Source organism: Carassius auratus, chromosome 6 (genome assembly GCF_003368295.1).
Source record: "Carassius auratus strain Wakin chromosome 6, ASM336829v1, whole genome shotgun sequence".
NCBI classification, from domain to species: domain Eukaryota; kingdom Metazoa; phylum Chordata; class Actinopteri; order Cypriniformes; family Cyprinidae; genus Carassius; species Carassius auratus.
The window spans coordinates 22,749,885-22,772,549 of record NC_039248.1 but is presented as its reverse complement, the minus strand read 5'-3'; the positions used below and the strand labels follow the sequence as shown (position 1 = coordinate 22,772,549).

The following is a 22,665-nucleotide window of genomic DNA, read 5'->3' as shown; positions in this document are numbered from 1 at the left end:
TCGCGCCTATAGTGCCTAGAAAAGTGCTACATAAATGTAAAGAATAATAATAATAATTATTATTATTATGAAAAATGATCACAATCTACTTTTTGTATTCATATTGCTGCTATAGAGGTGGGATACAGGTAAGGTTAGGGAAAGGTTTGGTGGTATAGGTAAGTCTAAGGGTGGGTTAAGGTGTGAGAGATGGGTCAACAGTTTAATTATAAATGTAATAACATTAAAAATTCTAAGCTTCCTATCACTGTTTATAAGTCCTGTACAATAGGTTTAAATCCATCCAAGGTTAAAAAAACATTGTCATTTTGTCAAAATATCATTTTAAAATTACCTCAATTCTCAGAGATCCGCAAACGGTTCGTGCGAAGCTGTTCAAAAGATTCAGTTTCCTTAAATCTGAAAAGCGCGTTCAGCGCGGGGGAGTGGTCACAATAGATATAATGAAGGAAGACGTGAAAAACGGACATCGCGTTGTTTTCATATGGATTACTTTATCACAGAATATCTGTTAGCAGCACTTGTTACACTTCATTTTAATGACTTGTTTGTAAATGAAGATCAGCACAGACAAAGGCTGCAGACAGCACACATACTGATCAGACGCTGGGGAGAAAACACTTCGCGTTGTGATTCGGAGATGCTCGTTGTTTTAAATAAATTTGGTAATGAACCCTCTTTTATGGCCAAACGCTTTGAAAATCCCGCCTTGTACTCACAGATTAGAAAAGCAGTCATCAGTGAAATGTTGTGAACACAACAAAAGGGATTTGTTGTACTGCTCTGTTATTGTGGTAAGAATTTTAGCCATTGGTTCTTCTGATCTTCATTCTTTGGCAGTGAAAATAAAACAAACTTGCCTTTACAATTAAAAACACATTGTCTCCTCGACATGATGCTATCACACCAACCAGAGCGTCTGTGTGGGGGGTGGGGCAGGTCAGAGTTCCGTTTCTCCCAACACGGTAGGCGGAGATTATTATGCAAAGTGTTCTAGTGACGTACATAGAGATGGGCAAAAGATTTGAAATCTATAACGACTTGTTTCAGCGATTCAGATTCGACTCCTTACTTTAGAAGCCAATAACTTTATAAATCGGGTACTTTTTGGTTTAATTACTTTGCACATTGTTTACACTGATGGACAGCTACATCATACACTGTAATACAGTTAACTTTTGATTTCCCATTTGTGTGGCTCTTTAATTAATTACAGGTACTTTTTAAAATATAAGTACAATGTAAAAACATGCATGTACACAATAAGTGCAGTGTACCAAATAGTTACATTTAAATGTAAGTACTGTATATAGTTACGGCCACTTAATATAAAGTGGTATTGGAATGCTTTAAATAATGCATATGAAATGTTGCACTAATCATGCACATATGTCCGAGAACATATGACACTGCAAAAATAAAAATAAGAAAGTTTACCCGGGTTTATACCCTCATGCTTTTGGATAATGATGCACTTAAAAGTTAATGACCAAGCATATCTTTGTAAAAGTTTACAATGTTGTTGCAGAAACATATAATGCAAATATATTTTTTTCTCCATCATGTTAGCTATTATAAAAAATACAAATAAACTGCAATAAATAAATTATTCCTTCCGAAATATTATTCTATATAACAGAAATAGAACCAATGCATTAAGCAGACACTTACGTGCTACCATAGTCTCTACTGACTAACACTTTTTATTCATGTTTATGGTTCTAATTAATCTCGCATACTCATTTCGACATACTAAAATTTGGGACACACTAATTCTATTTTTAAATACTATTTATTCGTGATGCAGCACAGAATTCCATTTACCTAGGGGTTTAGAATGGCCCAGTATTAACTATTTCACTTGGGAAAAGCCCTTTTATTAGTTAATCTCTGGGGGCTGGAGCCTTCAGCAAACCCTTAAGGGATAATCAGCTCCTTGCACAGTGTCGTTCATGGCTTGACTATGCTCATTGTCTTGTTTTGGGAATTATCTAGACATGCATATGCAAAATAGGACCCTAATTGCATATTTAGTTAGCTAGAAACTTTCTTTGATGTTTATACATTTGATGTTCCTTTGTAATTGCATTGCAATTATATAAGTCCAGGATTAGCAAGTATGCATTCCCGGCTATAGCTGTTCTTGTACTTGCCCTTTCAACATACAACACGTGGTATGTGTGCACATTTTTGTATATCACACAGAACATTAGCATAGTTCTCAATATCATGCAGGCATCAGCAAAGTTTATGAACTATGAAAAGAAGGGCTAACCTTGAAAACAAGATTCAGAGAACCCAGCCAGTAAATAAATAAATAAAACTGTTCTGTTTGACAGTGGAAATCTTTCGGCAACCCCTGACCGCCCCCATGTACTGTAGCTGAAGGGAAGACTAATGAGAGCGTCATCAATATGACTGTCACAATGACTAGACTGCTCTCACTGTCCCTGACATGACTTGTGCTCCTGTGTCTGTGTAGCTGGCTTTTTCTAAAGCCTCAAAAAACACCCTCTCACAACAACAGGAAAACATACGGCGTGCCATTGCTGTAGCCATGGATACAAGAAGAGCCTCAACATTAGCCACAGGGATTTAGAGAAAACTCTTTCAAAACTGTCAATCAACAACTTGTGTGGTCGCAGCTTGCTATGGGTGGCAAAGTTTAATATAGCTTCCTGGACATAGAAGTTGTGAAAAAAATTGTGCATTGACACATTATACAGTATATAATAATAAACTCTGTGTATTCATTCTTAGCTTCTCCAGCTTGTTAAAATGTTATCCTGGTTTGTTTTGCGATTATTTGGTTCAGAATGAGCTGGAAACATACAGTATGCTGTTTTTGGAATGAATTTCAAAGGTCATCCCTGGAAACTCACAGAGGTTGCTGACTGACAGCGCCAACGCTGATCTCATCTTGTGTCTTATTACTTTGCGCTTCTACAGGCCAAGGTTCGATTATTCAAAAACCTTCCACTGAGTCTCCCCTAAGCTCTATACCCAATTTCTTAATTACAGTCGACATAACCCATTTAATCCCATTCTAATTAATACGGGACTCAGCATGCAGTAGTATTGGGGGGAGAAGGGCAATGAAAATTAGGCACATACTACAATCAGGGAGAGTGCAAACTCGGTCAGAGAGCTGAAAGGACAATTACAGTATCTGTCTTGGTAGAACAAAGGAGCAACAGTTTAATTCACAATGTAAAACCACCATGTCTGGTGAAGCCTCCTACACAGCTTACCGGATATTTTTCCTATTCAACATCATGCATAATGGTGCCAAAATAAAGGAGATTACAGATTAGTCAAATGCTATATTCATATGCAAATTATCATACTGTATGTTTATGAATGATTCTATATGCTTCCAAAAACCATTGCTCATTATACAGCACTCTCTCTCTACCCTCTGTGATTTGGCAATGCCTAAATAATGAATACAGACCGAGATTGATTCAACAGAGAGTTTACTTAAAAATGCAAGACTCCTTTATTCTCTGCTTCTGGTCCATTCAAAATAAGTCACCTTCTTGTGACAGTAACATTTTTGGCAAACAACAATGTATATACACTACCATTCAAAGTTTGTATTCTGTATGTTTTTTTTTTTTTATGCTTTTGAAAATAAAAGGTCCCTGAAGCTCACTGATGATGCACTAATTTGATTAAAAATACAGTAAAAGCAGTAAGATTCTGAAATGTAGTTACTTCTTTCAAAAGCAGCCATTACATTAACCTTCAGAAATAATAAATAGGTGTCAGCAGGGGTGAATGTACAAGGGAGCCATGGTTCGGCTAATCAAGGTCTAAGGGTTTCTAGAAAGTTACAGGCAGGTGAGATTTTATCAAGGTTGGAGCCAGGGACGTCGTTAGGCCTATTTTAGGGGGGCCGAAGCTACACCCAAATGTTCCTAAGGACCCCTTAATGATAATAAGAACAACAATAACAATTCGATTTATCAACAACCGTATCTTCATTCATATTTAGACGCAACAAATTATATAAATCCAGCTACAAAACATAGCCGAAAAGTCAGAAGTTGGACAGAAGTACAAAGAGTCGTTGTGCTATCAAGATGATGCACCGACCGTCTCATTGCTTTGGTGTGAACTGGCAGCTTTCAGAGCGATGCAGACCGGAGCGCTGCAAGTCGTTTGGTCTAATTTGGTGTGAACTCGCTTTGCACCCTCCTGCCCACACGTACCGATACACACGCTAATGGTGAAAGGAAGATTGGTAAGTGTCGTGATACAGAGTGAAATTGTACGTTGTTTTTAATTACCTGCTTACCTTTAGCTACTTTTTCTTGAGGTAAAGGAAAGGGGATATTTTGGTTTGCTATGGAAAACTGTAGTCTAGCTAGAGTAAACAAGAAATGGTTAACTTAGCAAGCTAATCACAAGTCTTTATTCTTTGCCAATAATATAACCTATCTCTATAATAGGCATATTCTAATAGGCATATGCTGTCACTGAAAACTAAATGTCAAAGGCTCCCTGTTAATGCTATTACCGTTGTATCCTTCAATTCATTGAGCAGATGAGATGGATATTTGAAGATATTTTACTGAGGTCTAAGAATTGTTTTGTTTTCTTCTAACATAAGCATTTGTTGGCAGGTCTAGGCACTATGCATAGCCTAAACTAAATTATTTCAATATATTTATTATATATGCTAGCTATATGGGGGAAGTCGTGGCCTAATGGTTAGAGGGTTGGACTCCCAATCGAAGGGTTGTGAGTTCTAGTCTCGGGCCGGACGGAATTGTAGGTGGGGGGAGTGCATGAACAGCTCTCTCTCCACCTTCAATACCACGACTTAGGTGCCCTTGAGCAATGCATCGAACCCCCAACTGCTCCCCGGGCGCTGCAGCATAAATGGCTGCCCACTGCTCCGGGTGTGTGCTCACAGTGTGTGTGTTTGTGTTCACTGCTCTGTGTGTGTGCACTTCGAATGGGTTAAATGCAGAGCACAAATTCTGAGTATGGGTCACCATACTTGGCTGAATGTCACTTCACTTCACTTATATTCTAACTAGGTCTGAGACGATTATAATTGTGATTAATCGCATCCAAAATAAAAGTTTGTATTTACATAATAAATGTATGTACTCTCACTGTGTATAATTATTTTATATATATTTAAATACAAACACATGCTTGTATGTGAGTGCAAAGATTTTGCAAACGTAAGTTACAAATACCCTGGGGGCTAAGTATTGCTGAATGCTGCTGACCATTTCCATCCCTTTATGACCATATTATGACTGATACTTCCAGCAGGATGATAAATCATCTCAAACGGGTTTCTTGAACAAGACAATGAGCTCACTACACTCAAGTGGTCTCCAGTCACCAGATCTCAATCCAATTGAGCACCTTTGGTATGTGGTGGAATGGAAGATTGGCATCATGGATTTGCAACTAACAAATCTGCAGCAACTGCACAAGGCTGCCATGTCACTATAGACCAAAATCTCTGAGGAATATTCCCAGCACCATGTTGAATCTATGTCATGAAGAATTAAGGCAGTTCTGAAGGCAAAATTTAGTCCAGCCTGGTGCCTAATAAAGTGGTTGGTGAGTGTATATTTCTCAAAATGTGTAATTTTAGGTACCCTTGAACTAGCCAGAAAAAAACTCAGTAGATAACACTTGGCCCACATAAAAGTGGAATATCTGTTCCACTTATATAGTTGGTGTCAGCGGGTTAAGGAGCTTCAGCACTGAATGATATTTGACAAGCTCAAGCAAGACTTTCACTTCTATTCTCTCATGCAAGACTTTAGAGTGATTCAGAGACTAGAACTAAAACTACAGGAATGTGAGATTGGAAAAGAGCCAAATGCTTCCCTCCCTTAGGGATCAGCCCTCAAACAAGCGTAAAGCACATAGATTAGATAGTGGGTGATAGCACCACAATAATGACTCATTCAGTGCTAACTAAAGTTAATCAATGCTGGCAGCTGGGGTGCAGATCCAGCTCTTTAAATGGCATTTACATTGCATATTAAGACTTGAAAGGCTAACCTGGAAGAAAGAAACTGATAGGGGCAGACTGAAATAAAGGACAAAATTGCATCAGTTTAGCTATAATGAAATTCTATCTTCACGTGCTCTGTTGCCACCACCCAAAAGCCTGTTTAAGCCTTCGATAATGCAATTTCCTGCCAACCTCACTGCCTCAGAGAGATGTGATTTTCACTTGAAACAAGAAAGAAACAGAAACAATGTAATTTCTCAGTGAAATAAAACACAATACTTTAAGGACACTGCACCAATTGTGAGATTCCCAATGGACTGACATGGAAACACCACAAAGCAATTCTAAGTCAGGCCTTTACCGGCTTTATTCTGAATCAAAGAACTGTAAAAACAACAGTTCCCTTTTTTTTTTCATACCGATGAAAGCATTTGTGACAAGTAGATACATCTGTTTGTCAAACGCCTGAGTGAAAAGAGATATTAAGGCATGGGATTTAAGAAATTACAGAATAACATGAACAAGTATTATTTTGTTAGAAAGTATTAACAAGTATCTATTTCTAGCAAATTTGAATTAGCATATTACACATATTTGTAACAGAGAAATTTTTAATTCATTCATGCCACTGAGGGTTGTTTGAATGGCACAGTATTCAATGAACTTGAAGTCGGACTTGGGTATAGACTGAAATCTGCCATCCTTCCTCATACCACACTGAAATTGGAGGAAAATTACATCTACAAAGAAGGGATCCACACACAGTCCCAAGCCCTCTATTAGTGACAAAACATATGGTTAAACATATACTGCATGTTCCCTCAATCACACAATAATCCTGGTAACAATCTTGAACCTCTGTATGGTCCGCTGTCATTTACTTTTGTGTAATCTGGCAGCAGAAAGAATCTAGAGCTTTTACAGGACAGACTTTAGAACTGAGCTGGTTGAGTGTGTTCTCTAAATTATATTTTGATAACATTGCTCTGTCAGTTTGAATACATTTTCCAAAGATTAAATTAGACAAGGACATGCTAATTGTTCTGTATTATTAGCACTTTGTAACTTTTTATATAAAATACGGGGGAACCTTTTACTTTTAAAAAGGCATTGAAATAGTTGAACAGCAGCTGTAGAGCTAAAAAGTTAAATCTGGTTGTGCCAGAAAAATCTCTTTCCATCAAATTCTGCAATTCACCATTTAATAGGCATTTCTAATCATAGTCTGTACCGGGGACATTTCAGAAACGTAGTGCCTCATGTTAAAAGCTATTCTCTGCAACCATTACACTATGAATCTGTGCATTTCCTTGTTTGATAGAATGTCAAGGGGACAATAAGCTGGAAACTAATGGAACCCACTGACAGAGATTCAAAACTCAAACGATCAAGAAATTAAATGCAAAAATTGCAGCTCTGCTGTGTAAAAGGAAAGGTTTATTATACATCATTATTTATAGGCTTGATGGAACACGTTTTGAATGAACAGTTCCAGTGAGAAGTTCTATTTTAAGTCTTATTTTGCATCATATGTGTTACAGTGATACCACAAGGAAAAAACTCAGCATGCTAATGCTATACGAGACTGAAACATGCAGTGGATTCTGTGAATGCTCAGCAGATGTTGCCACGGCAGAAGTCTTATCATGCCATATGTGCAACTGTCTAGCTCAGTGTGCTTTATTCAGAGACTGACTCAGAGGGGAACTGACTTACCTTTTAACATCCTCACTTTGCAGCCAGTTCCCACAGCTGAACACACACACACACACACTACACAAGAGACCACAACCATATACATATAAACAGCTACACACAGTAGTGCTGTACTTTACGCTCAGGACCACAGCTGTATCTTCCCAAGATTCAATGAATTTTTATTTGTAGATCACTAAGCTGCCATCGTGGAAGGTATAGCACAATATAGGAATAAAATCCATTTGTATTATTACTCCAAATGGCATTTTATTTTTGGTAAACAATGTCCAAGATTTATCTGTCACCCACCCAGATTGCCCAAGATTAGATGATTAGATTTTAGATGTTTGGTTAAAGGTTCTTTTTTAAGTGGGACACCTAAAATTGCTGTTAGATGATGCTTACAATCTTCTCACTGTTTCTTTTGCCTGTTTGTTTTCTTGTTCATGGAAGCCCATTTCTGTTTTTCATTATGTAAAAAATTATGTTAAAAAAGTACATTTAGAATTATTACTTTTTAAGTTATAAAAATTGTTTTTAAATGATTTTTATTTGCAATTAAAATTTTTTTGTTGTTGTTCTTGCTGTTGTTGTTGTTTTGCTGTATGTTGCATAAATATATTTGACTTGGTGAACAAAATCCTATATAATTGCACAGTGTTGCCTGTGACATTTCATGGGTGCTGGAGGTAATCAGCACCTCTTTGCCAAATTAATTCCATCCACCTCAAGCAATCCAGCTATTGCATGTAGTTGTGTGGTGACATGCATGCTCAACTTCACTCACTGATAATGTGCATTCAGTATATGCAGCAGATGTGATGATCAAACAAATGGGCAAATTACAATTACTGATCCATTTGTCATATCTCAAAATTCCTGTTTTTACTGCACATGTAGAAAAAGTGATTGACTGCATGATGTAAATGCCTTTTTCTCTTTTAAACCCAAAGTGATCATCAATCGGATAGATTCTTCCCATGGTGATCTTAGTACACACAGGTGTTTTATCTGATATGTTTTGATAGCATTGAAAGTTTGATGGTAAAAAACAAAACAAAATAAAACAAAAAAACACTAGGGGCAATATGAGTAATAAAGAAGGTGAGCCTGATTTCACCAAGTACAACATGTTCCTGGATCAACATCCTTGTTGATCCTGGAACAACATACCAATCAACCAATCAGAATAGAGATATAACTTTTCAGGAAATATCTGTTTTAGGCTTAGGGTTACGTGCTTCTTCACCCTTGTTAATCAGCTATCATTTCCCACTGATTTTTAGGAATAAATTATTGGTAGGGTTAGGTTTAGGGGTAGGGATTGGGTTAAGTCTGTATTTTGGACAATAATGTTGATCCAGTATCATCATAAGATGTTGATCCAGGGACATGTCTTATTGCACTATATAGTATGATCAATTAAAAATCAAATACATTAAAGTGAAGTTATAATTTACAGCTTGTTATTTATCCACACGTACATTTATACTTAAAAAGGTCCTTGCATGGCAACATTTTAAACTGCTTAGTCAATTACTTGCTTTAAGTACTTGCACAATTAATTCTAAAACAGCTGGTAGTTCTGTAGTGGATTGTTATAGCAATGTTTAATTAGGTCAGAGCTGAAGTGACTGAATAAAAAAAAATAGTGGGAACTGATTAAAACACATATAATGCATTATTGATTACATAAACTCTCTCCTTGCAATCAGATGCAAGAATTTCTTGTTGAAGCAAACAAACAGTGACTGAACACAATGATCGAACCAAAATCCAAAACACCCACAACAGTAACACTTTCCATGTGTCCTATAAGCATGCACTATATAATGCACTATAGAGGTCTTCGTTTATATAAAGGTACTGACATTCATACTGTAAACAACCGTAACCACAATTAATATTTACCTTTCACTATTCACCATAAAGCATTAAACACACAGTTTTTTTGTGTTCAATGTTTAAGCAAGCATTATAATGTATTACAAATGTGGTTACAATTATTTACACCATACATTTTTATTATAAGGTGCATTAAAAGGCATTATGAATACCATTCATTTTAGATCCAGTCATCATAATTAGAAAGTGTCACCCAACTACTGTACATGTCGTGCAAATTACACTTCTCTCATTAAAATTTTATATGCAGACATTGGTGGGTCAAATTTTTCTCTGAAATCAATGGATAACTACATGCATATCATTATTTTAGATTTTCTGAATATGGTAAATGATGTAAACTGTACAATTTTAAGATTTCTAGAAACAATAGTGGGCCACAGAGGATCCCTTTTGGAAGATGTCTCAAAAAGGGAATTTTAAACTAAAAAAAAAAAAAAAAAAAAATCTGACTTCACCAAATAAAACAAGCAGATCTGCATTTTTACAACAACAACAACAACAAAAAATCTGGTTTTCTTATTTTTGGGCAAATATATAAAAAATGTCTTGGCATTATCACAAATGAGCAGTAGCACCATAGCAGTGTGATACACCTGTAGGAATACAGCAGATGATCAGATGTTCCCATGGTTTCTCATGGTCTCTCCTGCATGTAAAGAAAAGTTACTCAGGTTGAACCAGGTCTAAAAAGTTTAAGTCTTCATGGATCCTTCCAAGAACAACAGATGTGTCATTCAAAACACAAACACACACACTCAAATGTAAACTGCAGACACACCCAAAGTCTTTTTGTTTCCCCATATACTGTAGGTATATGGAACATTTATGTGTTCCAGCCAAGCCCGATGTGAGTTGCGAGAAGGTAGCACATGCCTATCGTGCAGGTCATCAGCATCATAGGGAAGCCCAACCTGTGAAATAGAGCACAGCAAGAATTCATGTTATGAAGATGAAAACTGAACTTTAGAAAGTCTGTAAATCCCATTCTGTCAGAAGGGAGAATTCAATGTATAGCTTTTGGGGAAAGAATCTGCAACACAGTCTGATGCTTGGTGCTCTTTCTTAATGAAAGACTGTATGCTTGTGTTCCACTGAAAGTTCATCTCCCAGCATTCCCCTCTGTTTCATTCCTCGTTTGTTTCTCATATGATGATTTCTGAGCAGTTTCGCATTATTCTCCCTTCTGCGGAGCATTTGTTTAAGTCTGTCTGTGTGTGTGTGATTCGATTCTGATCAGCAGGGGTCTCGATGCTCTCCTGCTGAGGAGCGTGACAGGAACGTTAACTGCTTCATCGACTTGGTATTAAAGTGTGAGTCTTTAAACATTACGGCAGAGTCAAAGGCAGAGGACAAAAGCAGTAAAGTATGATCTCCAGGCATTATTATTGAAGTCAAAGGCTGGAGACGCAATAGGACTGATGATACTTGTCCCCCCATTTAACATAAGCTGCTTTCCTCAAAGCCGTCAACTCTCAGAGACACATGGACCGTACTTGTTGTGTTTGCTTGTAAAAGCATCCATCTGGAGAGTGGAATTACCATTGTAATTACAACTGGACACTGGCCTAATCTCCAGACTCGATCGGCATGAATCAGTGCCCTTTTGACCCTCGGTTCAACATGCTGTGTCTCATCTGTCCATGAGGATTATACTACATGCCATCCAAACTCAAATATTATCAGTAGAACTGCACATGGACACTATGTGCAGACACATAAATCAGTACAAAAGAAATCAACAGATTATAAAGAGAAGTGGACAGATTATCAAGGGAACATGGACAATAGCACCCAGAAAATACACAGCGAACTATATAATCTGTTTGCAAAACAATGTCAGTGCCCAACCCTGCCTCTATCAAATAATCGAGACCAATATAAATTAGATTCTGTCATTATTAACTCACCCCGATGCCATTTCAAATCTGTGCTTTTATTTTTCTGTGAAACACACAAGGAGAATTTTAAAACATCTATATGTAAATCCTGTTTCATATAACAAAGTTCAAAGTGTTCATGGCTTTGGGAAAAAATCTGGTAAAACTTTAGAATAGGTAACACCTATTAGCTGCTTATTAGCATGCATATTACTAGAATATTAGCTATGTATTGGTGCTAATTAAAAACATATTAATGCCTTATTCTACATCCCTAATCTTACCCAATACCTAAACCTAACAGCTACCTTACTAACTATTAATAAGCGGCAAATTAAGACTTTATTGAGAGAAATGTCGTAGTTAATAGTTAACAAGTGTTACCTATTCTAAAGTGTAACCCCAAATTTTGTCCATTCCGCATCTGTGCAATATTTCATGTCTTTTTAAGCAATATGAGCAGGGAAAAGACAAAAGTTCCGGTAAGAGCCGTTAATATGAATGTTGCAGTGACTGGATTACCAAATCAGGAAATGATTCAATCTTTTGAACCAGTTCTTTTTAATGAATCAATTTATTGAGTTGACAAATCAAACTCAATATTTTGTACATGAATCAAAATTATTTGTTCATGAACTGAAATTGCCTCACTGATTCAATTATCTGCTTTCAGCAGTTATCCATTTAACAGCTCACCAGAGGGGAAGATTAAGATTATAAGCAAATAATGAATTAAATTAATTTAAAATATTGTACACAGTACTCTACATTTAACAGATTTCTAAGATTAAACACTGCACCTTTACATAGAAAATCTGTCTTGTTTTTGCCCCACAGCCTGCTGATCTGAGTCCCCTCTTTCTTTTTACAGAACACTGAAACTCCACATGCAATTTTAATAATTTCTGTTCTGTTTACTTCTCTGATAGTTTATAAAAGACTGTGATCTTGTTTCTGAATAAAAAGTCCTGTAGAAAGGGATTCTGGAATGAATAAATGAGTGAAAGAGCTGCTGAGAGGACAAAGCACTTGTGAGGATGAAAGCACTGGACATCCATTTAGGCCGAGTGCATACCTTCAGCAGCCCAGTGGATACTGAGTGCATGGGTAAATAAAGAGCATTTGGGGCATAGAGAAATCAACAAGCTCAGAAGAGCAAGTGGCCACTAAACGAGAGGATGATGGGAAGCAAATGGATGATAAAAAGAGAGGGGACAAAAACTGGGAGAAACAAGGTTTCCTGATAATTTTGCAAATCACATTATTAAACCAAACAACTCTTGTCAAAAAATGCTTAAGTGAATAATAGTTCAGCCAGTTTACTCAGGCCATCCAAGATGCAGATGAGTTTGTTACTTCTCCTGAACAGATTTGAAGAAATGTAGCATTACTTTATTTGCTCACCAATGGATCATCTGCAGTGAATGGGTGCCGTGAGAATGAGAATCCAAACAGCTGATAAAAACATCACAAAAGTCCATTAACAATTTGTGAATCAAAAAGTTGTGTTTAGAATAAACAAATTTATTATTAAAAACTCCTCTATCCATATTATAGCTTTTTCCAGGGATAATGCTGTCTCATCTGAATCAAAAGAGAAATATTCACAGATAAAATACCATTTGCAAGTCTAAAACAGTTCTTATACAGTGGATCATTGTAATGCATCTTAGCTGTTTGGACTCATTCTGATGCTCCCATTTATTGTCATGCCAGGTATTCAATAGTCAACAAGTGATGCAATGCTTAATTTCTACCACTATCTATTTACCTTTACCTATTATCTACCTTTATCTATTTTATTTACCTTTAAGTTCAGAATAGTAAATCATGCTGCTAGCAATTCATGATCAATTCTCATGAACTAATAAAATGTATTCTGCAGTGCAAGTTGTTTAAGTGCTTTAAGTGCAAAATGTCTGCCAAATGCATAAATGTAACATGTAGGCTACAGCAAAAATGACCTACACCCAGAACTGTAAATTAGTTTGTCCCTTCAACACACAAAAAAAGGTATAAAACTAGGATTTAAGGAATCAGTGAAAGAATCAATAGAGGAAGGGGCTGCCAAAGGACACAAATCAAGACAGAGAAAATGAGACATGAGGGTAATACACTTCCACGTGAAACTGTCCTCTAGCACTTCCTGTCTTCTACTTCATCTCTTTCTAACATACTCTAAAATTAGATTATTGGAAAGCACATATTTTAAGGCCTATTATGTAAGTATGACAAAGATAACAGCTGGTTCAGGGAACAAATCAGGTGTTCAGTATCCAGAAAGCAGGTGGGGAGGCTAAATGCTGGACTGCAGAAGGAACAGGTATTTATAATCTGTATAAGGCATGCATCAAAGCAGGTGCATGTGCCACGGGTGTGAGGGCAGGTCAGATTGCTAATGCACAATTTGAGTGATGTGAATGAAGCAGCCAGGTGCCCGATTCATATGTAGTGAAGTGGGCTAATCGATGTGCACTGAAACACAGGGTTTCCAGGGTGTGAGATGTACAACCTGAAAAGCGTCTCCACATGTGGTTTGTTAAACAGGCAGATTAAATAGCACATTACACGGCACTAAGTACTGCATAAACCATTCTAAAATGAAAGGCATGCTTTTTTTCTCTAACGGCATAATGAAAGGAAGAGTAAAGTCACTAAATTCTTACAAAGGTGATACAAGTCCATCCTAGTTGGAGGACAAAGATGACTCCAACAACATACTGAGGCAGTCTTTCAAGCTATTCAATGCATTACAATCACATTTATTCATTTAGCAGATGTTTTATCTAAAGTGACACAATTATCTTTTTTTTTTTTTCAGTAGCATGACACTCAAAGTCAGTAACCTTAGTTTACATATCTTGCTCAAGGACACAAGGATGGCAACTCATTAATTGTGCCATATTGGGTTTAATTTTACAGTGTTTCAATTACACATTTTACCGCTATCTATGTTAATCTATGTTAAGGTCAAATTCTTGCTATTTACAAACCATTAACTATGACTTTTGCCTCAATAAACTCCCAATTTGCTGCTTATTAATAGTCAATTAGGTAATTGTTAAATTTAAGCATTAAGTAGGAATTGGGAACTAAAATATGGACATGCAGAATGTGTGCTTTTTGCTATAATATGCTAATAAGCAACTCGTATATAGTGAGATTTAGTGGGTCCTTATTAGTGTTGGGTGTAATTGAATTACTTTTCCTTTGAAAATGTAAAGAAAGAGATTACTCTTTATTTTTTCTGTAATTTAATTACAGTTACTTCTTATGCAGTTGAACTTGATACTGTGTATAGACTGTAGAACATTTATATACAATACAATAGTGGATTTAACATAAAAAAATGTAAAGCCTAACCTTAAAGTGCATGCTTTTTATGCACCATTCTCACTATAAATACTTTGATGAGTCAACCTCTTAACTGTCACCCCCGACCCCCTTTTAACAAAGAAGGAATGTACACTATTCAGACTTAAATTATTATAATTCATAAACACTTTTAAATACAGACCAAAGTTTGGTCTCTTTTTAAAGAAGATAATCTGCAGATTATTGCAGAAGTGAAATCATTTTTAAAAAAATGCAAGCATAAAAAAGTTATAGAAGTTTAAATGTACTGTAAAGAAAATGTACTATACTATTTTTATTTTTTTAATATATATTTTTTATATAAAAAATTTATTTTAATCCAAAATTGCTATAAAATTAAAGCCATATGTCTACATAAGTTGGGTTCCAAATTTGAAGTTCATAAAATAATGCCATTCAAACTGAATTGATTTTTTTTATGCATTTTTCTGTCACAAATGTATCAATTTCTCTTTCAATATTATGCCTATGACAAAATAACCACCAAATCTTGAGACTCAGACCTTTCCAACTATATGTATTTTTTCAAGATTGTGAAAAGTTTGATTCTAAAAGACCATAATATATTTGGAATGTGACACCTCCCACTAAGGAGGAGGAGCCCACTAAAAGATTTTAAAGTACGATTTTCAAGATAACGCATGAATTTGGAGGTTTTAAGCTTTCAGATGATATATAATTTACGATGGTTGCTAAAACGTGATAGGGTAAAAGGAAGCAAAAAAGATTTTTTGTGACAAAGGTCAGAACTCCTGTTATGATGAGGTGCACTCGTCATAAATTAATCTATTACTGTTCCTACATATTTTTGTTACAACAAAAAGTGGTCAAATATCTATTTAGGAGTCTTAGACCTTTCCAACGATATGTAGTTTTTCATGATTAGATTGTAAATAGAAAAACACACATATAAATGTCTTATTCTGCAAGACTTTATTCTAAATCCTTAATCCTAATTCCTTTCCAATCCTTAAATTTAACAACTACTTTACCAAGTATTAATAAGCAGTAATTAGGAGTATACTAAATTCATAGTTAATAGTGAGAATTGGACTATAATCTAAAGTCTGCCTAGAATAATTTATGCAGTTATCTAATATTTATTTTAAAGATTTAAAAGAACAGTTCCATTTCTATCTTTGTATCATTAACTTGTCAGGTTAATATAGGATTTAGAAAGTAATTAGTAATAAGTAAATACGTATAACTATCTTCGGAGAGAGTAATTTGTACAGTAATCTAATTGCACTGTTAAAAATGTAATTAGTAAGCATTAATGAATTACTTTTTTAGAGTAACACTGGTCCTTATACTAAAGTGTTACCAAACAGTTTTGAGTTAAACCCCTTGCGGTGCAAAAAACAATGTGAAATGCAATAAGCCAATGCTGTAAGGTCAGTCTGATCTCATAAGAAGTTCTAGTAATATGTAACATGTACACATGCATTTTTGTATTGGATATTTGCTGAAACAGTAGGAGACAATTGTCTAAGAGTTCCACAGAATGTTGATGGGGTTCAAAGTTAAAACCATTGAATTAAAAGCTCAGATCTTTACCACTAAACCATGATACGCATATGCATGACCTTGGGGAAAAATCTGTTTTGAGTTGAGGGAAAAATAAGATTCTTTTGTCCATGTTGCCCAACCTTCCTTGCTCAAGGCTATCGACTATGTGGCACATTTTGTATTAAAAACCCTCAACATCTCAAACATGATGAGATCAGAACTGCTATCTGCCACAATCTCACTCACTATCACTACAAGATTGCTGATGTACACAACATTTCCTTACGACTGTGAAAACCCATCTCATGGGGCTCAGCAAGCATCAGAATGCCAATTTTCAGTTATAACTGGAGAAAAAGACAGGAAAGCCATTAAAACTAGGGAAGGAAATGACTTTCTCAAAGTCACAAAAAGATACGGTAGCGAGTGGAAATTAAGGTCAGTGTTGATTAAGCCTGATATTTCGGACATTATTATAAATGCCATCATTGTCATAATTCTGTACTTTTCATAAGGGACACACCAGATGGTTTGTCATTTGGACATCCACCATTATCTTACATGCCAGTGTTTGGGGGCACATGATGGATTTTGAAAGCCAAAGTGGCTTGGCATGATGGGAATAACAATGTGATCCAAGCTCTGGTTTTGTTTGTACAATAGACCATGATTGCCCATGGTTACATACACACACATGCTGCTTCTCTCCCCTGTAAAAGCACAGAAATATAAGTATATTCATACCAACAGATAGGGAAAGAGACCAAATAGGAAAGGAAAATAAGGATATGCAAAACCACATTGGCTAGTAGGAGGAATTTCTCAAAAATTTATTTATATATCGTATTAATATTGAGAAAATGTGATGACAATTCTGATATTCAAGACAATAAGAAAAGGAAACATATCTGCATGAAAACACAGATCAACAAACATTACTAGGGTCTATGATATAACATGCACTTTTATTTGTATTAATCTGCAGATATGTACTATTAAAGTAATATATATCCATTCTCAAACGCATTTCATTGAAACCAGACCATTTTTAATATGACATCATATGATCCAAAAAGATTGAAATGATAACCCTATTACTACTGAATAAAGCTCAGGTAAGGACTATGTTCCACAAAAAAAAAATACATCACATGAAGTCATTATGAGTGTTTTCTAGGCAATGATGGAGCTCCTGTAATCACAGTTCATTGTAGCTATATCTGGTATTGTGATCTTTTTTAATAAATTAATTTAGCATTTGCACTTAAAACTGACCACAGTGCTGTGAAATAGAAATGGAAATTATTTCAAAAGCTTTGCTGATGTTGTGCATGCTAAGCCCACATTTTCCACCACTTTAAGAGTGGTAGCTGAACAGAGACTCATTAGAAATGATAGGAGAAGGGAAAAATGTAATGGAGCACTCTCAAATGCCATCTTAAAAAATTTAAGGACTTTTAGAAATCTGTGGCGGTAGACTAGCTGAGGGCTATAACGGAGCTGTCTACTCTAGAGAGTGTAAAACTGAGGTGAAAAAGCAATGAGTATTCGACTCACTAGAAAAAATGAAACAGAACTAAGATTCACATTAAGCCGTTATAACATGGTCTCTCTAGGGATGTACGTGAAACTGTGTGAAAAACAAAAAATCAGGGTGGGGGGTTGCAAAGTTAAAAACACAATAAGCTTTCTGTATCAGGATGAAGGCATCACAGTGCTTTAACTAATTGAAATAATTGGCTAATTCAAACCCAGGATATGAACAACGCTAGTTCAGTAGCACATTGATACTACTATAATAACAAAATAAACTTTTTTCTTTCTTTCTTTTTTACCTACTTTTTGCTGGGATCATCATGAAGATAGAGAGGCAGCTGGTCTTGAGCAGTGAATCGTCTAATGTACTTTTTGATCAAAATGATATATGGGATATTAATGTAAACAATCAGGACAAAAAGTCGGATTTGTCAAAATATCTGATATCTGGCATGAGGCTTTGCATTGCAAATGCCACTGAATCATGTCTTAATATTTATCAAATAGTGATCAATACTGGCTTTTTTCAAATCTGGCTTTTCATTTATTTGTCCTTTACTACTGATTGTTTACTTGAATATTTTCTTGAGCAATTTGAACCAATATAAAATATTTGAAAGAAATATTTGAAGACTGTATGCCTATACTGTATTTTAATTTAGCTTGTTAATTAGTATATATATATATATATATATATATATATATATATATATATATATATATATATATATATATATATATATATATATATATATACAGTACAGACCAAAAGTTTGGACACACCTTCTCATTCAAAGAGTTTTCTTTATTTTAATGACTATGAAAATTGCAGAGTCACACTGCAGGCATCGAGGGCTATTTGACCAAGAAAGAGAGTGATGGGATGCTACGCCAGATGACCTGGCCTCCACAGTCACCGGACCTGAACCCAATCGAGATGGTTTAGGGGTGATCTGGACCGCAGACAGAAGGCAAAAGGGCCAACAAGTGCTAAGCATCTCTCGGGGAACTCCTTCAAGACTGTTGGAAGACCATTTCAGGTGACTAGCTCTTGAAGCTCATCAAGAGAAAGCCAAGAGTGTGCAAAGCAGTAATCAAAGCAAAAGGTGACTACTTTGAAGAACCTAGAATATGACATATTTACAGTTGTTTCACACTTTTTTGTTATGTATATAATTCCATATATAATTCCACATGTGTTAATTCATAGTTGTGATGCCTTCAGTGTGAATCTACAATTTTCATAGTCATTAAAATAAAGAAAACTCTTTGAATGAGAAGGTGTGTCCAAACTTTTGGTCTGTACTGTGTATATATATATATATATATCTATATATATATCTATATATCTATATATATATATATATATATATATATATATATATATATATATATATATATATATATATATATATATATATATATATATATATAAGCATAGAGTACTCAATAGCATATTACCAAGTCCTGTAGTCTCAGATTAAAATGACGAAGAAGCCAAGCAACAATTTAAATGTGATTAAATAATAACACCTTGTTCTTTGCTTTAAAACCACATTACAATTTCTAACTAATATAATGTATAAAGCACACAAATGGATGAGCATTCTTCAGAAAGCTTGCATCTCTCTCTCTCTCTCTCTCTCTCTCTCTCTCTCAAAGACTCCATCACCAATCTTCCTTTTCTGTAAACCTGTATGCCCAGGTGTGCCACTTAAACTCCCTCCCTTAATTACAGAAGCCTGACAGCATCAATCACGCTCCCAATGTGACGCTACAGCAGCAGTTATAAATAGCACCAATCTAGGTCCTCCCCGTCTGCAATAATCGGCGCCTAATCATTCGGCAAGTCTTGCCCTAAAGCACACACAAAATCACATGAGACTTGAGTTTGACGCCTTTAGAAGCACAGAACCTTAATAGAACAGTGACTGAAACATCAAAATCGGGATAAACTTTTAAAAGCCCTTTTCTTTGTTCCTAAATGAATGTTAAAGAGGAAATCCATTGGCATGTAGTCCGATCCCTAACAAGCATTCCTTCGTGGCTTAAACTCTCACAGCGCTTCAAACAAATGGGAGAGTGATATAATTTGATATGGAGAGGAAGTCTTATTGCAGCTTAGTAATAGCATGAAACTTTGATCATAAAAGGTCTGAAAGGCCAACAATCATGATTACGTCTAAAAGCTATTGCATAAAGGTTAAAAAAGTGGTTATAGTGTGAGTTACTCTGAAAAATAATAATTTAAGTGGCTCAGTTCTTAACAATTACAGACCAATTGTAAAATAATAATTTTTAAGCACAGCATTAGAAATGGGCCTTAAAACAGTTGAACAACTTTGATAATCTCTGTACTGTATCTTAGTGAAATTGAATCTTTCAATAAAATGAAAGCAGTCATATAGCTACAGTCAGAATAAGTGGCCTAATGCATTCTTTTAGTATGCAGCATGAAGAACAGCTCTTGAGAAATGATCATAAATGGTATCTTTTGACATATGATTATATGCAATGCACTACTTAGCTCACATTGTCCATAAACCATGCTTTCATTTTGTATTCGTGCTTACAATAAAATAAAAACTTACTATCCACTTTCATGGATTGAAAACTAGAAACTGTCATACTTCTGTTTTAACTTTTTTTGTGCTTTTCTTGCATATTTCCTGCTTTTTGTCATGTCTTCACTTTTGTTTACCACTTGTTCTTTGAATTGATGGATTAAGCAAGACAGAAACCCCTCCTAAAGCAAATTCACACTTTCAGACAAAAATATATATAAAAACACATTTATAAATACATACATGGTTGCGATCTTCCTTGTTTAACTTTTGTGAACAGTAGATTTCTTCATTCATTTTGATTAGAGTAGAAGTCATGTCCATGTTTGGATGTGTCTGCTCTCTCTCGGTTATAACCCCCCTTCTTTCCATGTCTCAACCAGCCCTGCACTAGAGCTTGAAATTGATTCAGTGCCAAATGCAGATTACACACCTGCAATATCAAAGCACAGGTTTGGTATTGTCTGTGCTACAGGGCTATCGAGACACAGCTGTAAATGGGAATGCTAATTACATCACATGACGTGGGAGATCCGTCTGTTGAAAACAACAGAACGAGGAGATCCTTTCCACGCAAATCAGCCAGTATTGTCTTTGTTGTTTTTACAATAGTTACATCGACTGTTTATCTGCCCTGAAGCAAGTCAATGGTATTCACGGAGTCTTTGCTGGAAGTGTTTTGCAATACACTTTTTCAAATTAATTAATTCAGCAATTAATGAAAATGCTGATGCATTTGTATGCACATGCATACATCTATATTTATATGTGCCTTGATCTAAACCACACACACATTCAGATGCAGATATAAAATGCTCACATTACTGGCACTCAGTTTTTAACCAAAAGTACTATTTCAGTATTGTGTTTAATTGAACACTGCATACTGAAACTGACAGGGTCGGGGAGTAACTCGTAGCATGTAACAGTGTAACAGTACATCATTTAATTAAATACTTTAACTGTAATCTGTAATTACATAACAGTTACTTAGGAAAATGTTAACAATTACAAGAAAGGGTTACATCTAAATACTTTCTGTAAAACAGATATTGGTTACTCAAGGTAAATTTTAAATAGGGTAACTTGTATATTTCTAAGTAACCTTCCCAACACTGATAATAGGTCCTAACTCCTAAGAGAAGAATAGAATTAAGGGAGAAATTACAATCCTAGCTGTAATTTAGCCTACCCTATATATATATATCCTATAATCCTAGCCTATATATATATATATATATATATATATATATATATATATATATTTTTTTTTTTTTTTTTTTTTTTTTTTTTTTACAAAACTGGTTACTAGTGCTCCAATAATTTTGGCCACCTTAGACTGATTTTTACACCAGAGCAGCAATGTCTAGCTATTCTTACTTTTCAGAGAGTAAAGTAAATCATCATGTCTTTAACTAATCACACTAATATATCCCTCATATTATGTACAAAATATACAATATGCAATCAAACTGTTATAGTTAATTTGTCTACTTAGGTTCTTCTTTATACAGCTGCTCAGGACACACTTATAGTATGTGTAAAGATGTCAAGAGTCAAAAATATAGCCTGCCAATAATGTGAGGTAACTGCGTATACTATGGATTTACAAGCTCTGCATCATTAAAGTTTTACAGCCGGTCAGGCTACGTCTCCATATGTCACTTCATTAATTCTGCAGTTCACTCAGAGGGCTTGGCCAGAGACGAAAAATGCCAGCAGAAGATGGATGTTGGATAGAGAAAAAAAACAAGTGTTCAATATAGGCAACTTGCCCTGGTGTGGTAAAAAATGCTCCATTTAAGAGCAGGTCCCCTTGGTCATTCAGACTAACATCCTTATGCCAAAAATGGTCAGCGATGGTTTTCTAAGAAAAGGTATATATGGAGGTCAGAGGGGCAAGGCTGCAAAGCCAAGCGAGTCATCACAAGCCAATATCGCCACTATTGGGAAAGGCTAGGGTGAGTAGAAAATGGCAGGAGATTGACAGGAAAAGAGCGCGATGCACGGTTTAATAAAATCTGGATTCATCTGAACACCAATGGAAGACTTCCTGTCACTTACATTTGGACAGATTACTCCAAGACTTTTGGAGCAAGCAGAAAGTTTAGATTAAATGCATTGCTAGAGAACAACAGAGAATGTCCATATTCTACATCCCTAATCCTACCTAATACCAAAAGTTAACAATTACCTTAATAACCTA

The 22,665-nt window shown here is 35.5% G+C and overlaps 1 protein-coding gene across 3 annotated transcripts in view; it reads right to left on the bottom strand.

Annotated features, from left to right (window-relative positions):
- Positions 1–9,284: 9,284 nt before the first annotated feature.
- The window catches only part of LOC113101751 (P protein-like), a 76,984-nt gene continuing 63,603 nt past the window's right edge, over positions 9,285–22,665 (bottom strand). For 2 of the 3 annotated variants that reach the window (XM_026265676.1, XM_026265678.1), the window contains one exon: positions 9,285–10,509. In XM_026265676.1, coding sequence (XP_026121461.1) covers positions 10,422–10,509 — 88 coding nt within the window. In that variant the 3' untranslated portion in view covers positions 9,285–10,421. The remainder of the gene's footprint in view (positions 10,510–22,665) is intronic. The other variant, XM_026265677.1, reaches the window with a different exon arrangement.